This window comes from Rhipicephalus microplus, chromosome X (assembly GCF_043290135.1).
Source record: "Rhipicephalus microplus isolate Deutch F79 chromosome X, USDA_Rmic, whole genome shotgun sequence".
Lineage (NCBI taxonomy): Eukaryota > Metazoa > Arthropoda > Arachnida > Ixodida > Ixodidae > Rhipicephalus > Rhipicephalus microplus.
In genome coordinates this window covers 379,069,255-379,075,876 of record NC_134710.1, presented here as the reverse complement: position 1 = coordinate 379,075,876, position 6,622 = coordinate 379,069,255, and the positions used below count along the sequence as shown (strand labels likewise).

Sequence of the window (6,622 nt, the reverse complement as noted above, 5' to 3'; positions counted from 1 at the left end):
CACATTGCAAAATTATCACAACTATTTTTGCTTCCATATAGATGATCTTTTAGGAGTGAAGCTCCTTAAGGCGTGGGCTGTGCGTCCCCTGTATGTAGCCACCTCTCGTTCAGTTCTAAGTATTACGCTAGCCACCACCCGATCTATAGGGTACAGCCATATCCATCCGTCCATCCGTCCATCCGTCCGTCCATCCATCCATCCATCCATCCATCCGTCCGTCCGTCCGTCCGTCCGTCCGTCCGTCCGTCCGTCCATCCATCCATCCGTCCATCCGTCCGTCCGTCCATCCATCCGTCCATCCGTCCGTCCGTCCGTCCGTCCGTCCGTCCGTGCGTCCATCCATCCATCCAGCCGTCCATCCGTCCGTCCGTCCGTCCGTCCATCCGTCCGTCCGTCCGTCCATCCATCCGTCCGTCCGTCCGTCCGTCCGTCCAAAAGATGCAAGATGTTATAAAATAGACGGCGGTACGTGTAGTTGATTATGAAAGATGCGAGGTGTTATAAAATAGGAATGATGCCACATATGGCGCGTGTCATCGTTCGATATAGTGCGGCGACGTACGCTAGGGGGAGCGTTGCAATAAAAGCGAGTGGGCAAAATGTACGGAGGATTCATGGTTTACCAGGTTTACCTCCGGAGCTTCGCCCACTCATCATCATTCACTTCGTGGATTTGGCGGCATTTTTTTCGCATAACCTTCGTCCTTGTTTCTCGTCTCTCTGTTTGCCTATTTTATTTATATATCATGTTGCTTTGCAAATTATATTGCCGCACGCTTCCTGTCCATCCCTCGTGAAGGTTGTGCTGTTCTTCCGAGAATCATCATCATCATCACAGATGCGCAAGCCCAATGCGAAATACTAGAGAGTTTTAGTACTGCGGACTGGTGCTACGTACGCATCACGCAAGCGCCTTGCGTTCCGTGGTGTCGTTTGCCAATAATCGGCTTTTAGTACGCCGTAGTACCCGCGTAATAACGAGCGTGAAGCGTGTTGCGCCATCTGGTAGATGACAATAGAAGTACGTGTTGCTGACAGCCAATGTGAGCCAATCCAAGTGTTATAGCCAGATTATGGCCATATTTTAAGCCACATAAAGGATATAGTACAATACCGTAGCTGTAGCCACCTAAAACATTTTGTTAACGCGCGCGCGAGTAGGGCTGCCGAACGTTCGCGCTTTCTCACCTGCCGTGCGGTTGGTACGGCGAAATCTCCTCGACAATGGTGAGGTCAAGTATTCTTTGGGACCCCTACTGCCTGGCGCACCTGAGTTGGGAGGACATAGAGGCACTCATGCTGCGGGAAAATAACCGCCGCGGCATCGGGTGCATGCATCGCGAGGTGGCCCACTGAACAATGTCGAGTCAGTGTTTTTGACGACAGTTTCGCTTCGAAAAAGCTTACTTTCCAGTGCTCGTGCGTGCCCTGAAGATGCCGCAGTACATCGCTAGTGCTCGTGGAGTGAGAGTAATGGCTTCATAAGCCCTATGCATATGCCTCCGGAGACTTGCCTGTCCAAACAGGCTGTGTAACCTTCAAGAATATTTTGGACGTCACTATTCTGTGGTGTTGAGCGTATCGAACAAAGTACTTTACCACGTCGAAAAGAACTTCGGTTGCCTCCTGAATAATATAAACATTCACCCGTGGCTTTAAGATTCGGACTTGGAGGCTATGAGTGAAGTAAGTTATATTTTATTTCTTTAGCGCTTCGAGATTGAACGCATTAGCGCCCGTTCTCATGTTGATATTTGTTTGCCCCAGGCTGTTTATCGTAAACGTGCTCCTCTGAGAAACTGCTGGGCATTTATCGACGGTACAGCGCGCCCCATATGCCTACCCCGTGAAAGACCGGCGCCTGTACTTTTCCGGGCACAAGAGGCTACATGTGCTCAAATACCAGTCTTTGATATGTCCAAATGGGTTTATCTGCCAGCTGGATGGACCATACCCGGGACGAAGGCATGATGCTGGTGACTTATGTTCCGTCAGAACGTTATACATGACGTTCAAGGGAACCTGATCGGATCGTTCATTAGTCAGTTCCACATACACAGATATAGTCACTCCATTACAATCGCAGAAGCATCCTACAAAGTATGCGAGTACTCGTTGTTCTTGTAAATGAACTGTGTTGAATGCGTTGAAGAATGATTAACTATATGGAACTGATTGTTTTCAAGCATTCTTCGGGACAGCCAGTTGTATGAAAAGCTGGAAGCATTGGCACTGGACAAGGAATTCGTTATATACGGCGACCCAGCCTATCCTCTCCGCCCACTGCCTATGAAGCCCTATGGAGGAGCAGCATTGACAGCCGTCCAACAAGAGTTCAATTCTTCCGTGAGTGCGGTCAGGCAGTCTGTTGATTGCGGATTTGGAAAAGTCATCTCTGAATTTGTATTTGTTGACAATAAAAAAAAAACAGAAGATACTACGTCAGGCCGTACCACGCGTGTACAGGGTAGCTGTTATCCTGACCAACTGTCATGCTTGTATGTATGGTAACCAAGTGTCTACATATTTTGATGTGCAGCCACCTTGCCTGCAAGATTACTTGAGCCCTACCAGTCGTTAAGTGAAGTGAAAGGAAACTTATTTAAACCTCAATCAACTATTTTGTGTAACAGTACGGGCCCGCCACCGCGAGAACGTTTCAAAATCCAGGCGAAGCATGCGTGCTCCTAAAAGGAATGCTTTTCTTCCTTTATTTTCAAATATAAATTGTTGACATGAAAGATAAAATATTGCAAAATTGTACAGCTGTAATAATTCAGGTACATAATTTCGAAGTGTCTTCTCTGCAACACTGAAATGCTTGCACAATATAATTTAGTTTGCGGTTGCGAGCTGGATTTACGGACCAGCCAGAAGCTCCGTAACATTATTTAGTCTGCCTTTTTGTGAATGCAGCCGAGTGTTATTTACAAGCTTTTTACTTTGCCAACTTATCACAAATAGTTTCTACAATTTTGAGTATCGCGTCTTGAGTAGCCTTGTTAAATCTCGACAGCTGCTCTCTTTGGCTCACTTCGTCGAGTTGTGCTTGCAGCTGGCGTTCGCGAATTTCCATTTCCCGCTCTCTCAGTTGCAGCTCTCTTTCAGTTCTGTCTCGTTTCAGCTCGTGCATTTTCTCGGAGCGTTCTTGCTTTCGCTTGATTCGGAGCTTTTCAACGGCCAGACGCTCCACCTCAAGCGCGTGTTCCTTCTCTTTCAGGGCCCTCTTGTGTCTCCACCTCTTCTCGATGAATTCGAAGTCCGCCCTAGCCGTCATTGCTTGAGCCCTGCGTCTTCCTGTAAAATTTAAATTAATTTTTATTTAGTTTGCAGCATCACTTATTTCAAACCAGGCAGCAACGAGCATCAGTGACAAAGAAAATGAACAATAAATTTTGTTAGATGTTAAAAATTTGATACTGACCAAATATGAATGGTAGTCCGTTGCCTAAATCTTGAGTCTAGTCACTCAGCGCCATCGATTTCAAACGCAGTAGCGGTCAATTGGGCAGAGCGGTTGAAACATGAATATGTTGAACATGATATGATTGTAAGATTGTCCCAATAAAAAAATAACAGAGTCCGTTCTCTGTTGTTCACCTAAGCGTCCACGAGTGATTTTTTGTAGTCAAATCACCGACTCCATGTGCAGTGGGATTTCTTGTATGAGTTGCCACGAGCCCAGCTATATGTCACTTCAGTGGTTGAGTGAGTACCAGTCAAGCGTGTTCACTTATTCCGCTTCAAGGTAATGATTACAGAGTAATGAGTAAAGTCATAGATTTTGTTTTAAAATGCAGCCATGTACTTACTAGGCACAACTTGGGCAGCTCCTTCAGTATCAGGCCTGTCTTCCGCATTTCTTGATGCCTCTTGCCGCTGGTTATTAGCAGTGGTCGTGGTTTCGTCCGAGAGGCCAGGTGTTGCAGCTATGTCGGTGCCCTGTGGAATTCTCTCCAGTAGGTCTGCAGCATTTTGAGATGCGTCATGAAAACTTGCATCTGCACTCAGTGGCTCCGGGCAGTGGGAAAGAGTAGATTGTGTTTCAATCATACAGTTTCAGAAGCATTACCCCTATTAAACATTTACTGCACAATGACACATAAGTGAAGTGCAATCATTTACTAACGTTGCATTTGTTCTTAGTACTTGATGAAAGCTGCGAAACCATGCTATCAGTAGATAGCAGCAAAAAGCGTACACAAGAGCTAGCCCTGTGCGTAGTTACCTTTCGCATACGTACATTTTCCCTCACTCATACAGCGTTATGTGTAATGACTGACGTCATAGATAAGTGGCACAATAACATTTCCAAGAATATATGACATTTGCATCAACATCGTCAGCTCATTATATCTCCAAATCAGGACGAAAGGCCCCTTCCATTGATCTCCAGTTCACCCTGATCTGGTATTCCTTTGTCCTATGTCCTTTGGTATTCATGTCGTTGCTCAAAAGAGCTACCAGTTGTCTATGTCAGTACGTACCGAAGGTGAGTAGTGACGCTGGCACCAACGTAGCACCGGCAGTGTCGCGGGTCACAACCACACTGACCCTTTGACCCGCAGAGGGCTGCGCTTTACGGCTTTTGATCTTGTAGCCGAAGTCTCTTGCGAGGCTGCATATCTCTTGTAGCAGCCTTTCTTTTTCCTCGTACTCCTCTTCGGTACTCGACCTGGAAGTAACACAGTCAGCGGTTAAAATATAAAAAGACCGTGGCAACACCGAGACATGGATAACAATGAATTCAATATATGCGATACATGAATAACGTGAAGATGCGAATACGTAGACATCCTCATGTACTTCTGTGTTTTCGATCTAACAGCAGAGCGGCAGCTGAGCTGCGAGCCCGGAAACCTGCCCGGCACGCGCAATAGCAGTGACATAACGGGAACTAAACGAACAGATCACGCGCTACAAATGCAATCCCATGCATTACAAATATTCTCGAACTTTGAAGTCCTTAAATTCAACTGCGTATCCAGTCGACAATTCTGCGACGGTATTAAAATGTTTCTCTTCCAAAAAACACTCGCGCAGACTCCAGCGCAGATCGTCGTAGTTCCTTCCGTCGACGTAACTTGTCACGGCTCACGCGGCGCCGTCATCCGGCGCCGTCATCCACAAAAAGCCGCGGGCATTGAAAGCGGCTTCGCGCGCGCTTTATCGAGACGCTGGTTTCTGACATACACAGACGAGCCGACGAACGCGATCGTTGTAGGCTAGCGCGGTTTGTCACAGGGTATCCGTTCTTCGCTTCAACGCAACGGGAAGATACAGAGCCATTTTGCCTTTAGAAGCTTCCATTTCTGGGTTCTCTACTGCAACAGTATGCGCGGCCGTCCGGAGCTATCCTGATTGAACTGATAAACTGACTAGTTAATATGTTTCACTCATTTAACGTGTCTACAGAATTATATGCGTGTAAATCGGCATATTTCTCATTTATAAGAATAAATTCGTTTTTTATTTAAACAATTGTATGCATTAGATCAAGTACCATATTTTTCTAGATGTAAGTAATCTTTCCTTTATATCTTCATTATTTCAAATGAGAACAATAATTTTTAAACCACTCGATTCTTTGTGAATCCTCCATACTGGGTATGCGCCACGATCAAAAGGTGAACAACAACAAGAACTCTTGAATCCGGAGCGGGTGCCGTGAGGCAGCGAAGACAAAGAAGTACGAACATCACACGCACCGTTGCTTCGTTCTGCTTGTAAGCGTCCTTCGATTGTCCACGTTTGCATTTGGCGAGAATGCAGCCCGTTCAAAGGGAGCCTCAGTGTTACGCGGACGTCGAGCGATCCAGCGTCGTCTCACCACCCGTCCGCACTTTCCACAGCGAATGAACGCCTTTGCCGACGTGGGCTGCATCATCAGCAGCTGATTTGTGTTTCCTGGCAGACGTTCCGTGGCAAGCAGCTGCTTTGCCATTGGATCATAGATTTCCGAGATACTACTACGAAGATTGCTCAGGGCCCGTTTCCGAACAGACGCTGAATCCCGAATCCGTGAGCGAGACCTCGAAGCCAAGCCGTGTCGAGTTCCGGAGCTTTGTCTTTGGCATGGTTTTTATATGTGTGCTCCTAGGCATCTGGCTGCCCATTGTCCACAACTCCCTGTCGCCTTACGATGTCACACCAGACGTCGCGTATGGTGCCTTCGAGTGCGGCTGGAGATAGCGCCCAACACCGTTGGTCAGCGCCTCATTCAGAGGAGGGTCGTACATCCAGACGTCAATGAAAAAGGGAACAGGAGAACGACGACAGCCGCTGGCACAAGAGTCCGAGTCACGGGCAGGGCTACGAAAGAAAGCACAGCTCGACTACTCCTGATAAAGGCGATGGCTAGCCCAGTGACGACTCCACCTGTTACCACAGCCACAACTGTGGCTAAGGACGAAGACGACTTGCAACAGAGACGTGTAAGTTGGCTCATTATCTGTGATGTAATTCATGTATGCCTTGAAGTCTTCCGCTAATGAAATTAGTGCTGTGGGCAGCTTATCATTTTGTTTACGAAATAATTTTTTTCCTTTTCTTTAAGACCTTCTAGGACCATTGTTACACTTGCAATATCAGAGTAGAGTAGTAACATCACGAAGTTGCC

The 6,622-nt window shown here is 46.9% G+C and overlaps 1 protein-coding gene and 1 pseudogene across 1 annotated transcript; one reads left to right on the top strand and one right to left on the bottom strand.

Moving 5' to 3' along the window:
- The first annotated feature begins 1,227 nt into the window (after positions 1–1,227).
- On the top strand, positions 1,228–2,663 carry LOC142776418 (uncharacterized; annotated as a pseudogene).
- Positions 2,664–2,673: 10 nt separating this feature from the next.
- LOC142777033 (uncharacterized) lies at positions 2,674–5,947 on the bottom strand. The gene is made up of 4 exons (XM_075881338.1): positions 5,712–5,947; positions 4,491–4,678; positions 3,816–3,968; positions 2,674–3,300 (listed from the first exon to the last, which is right to left on the bottom strand). Exons 1-4 carry the CDS (start codon positions 5,945–5,947, stop codon positions 2,942–2,944), a joined length of 936 nt encoding a protein of 311 aa, XP_075737453.1. The 3' UTR covers positions 2,674–2,941.
- Positions 5,948–6,622: the final 675 nt, after the last annotated feature.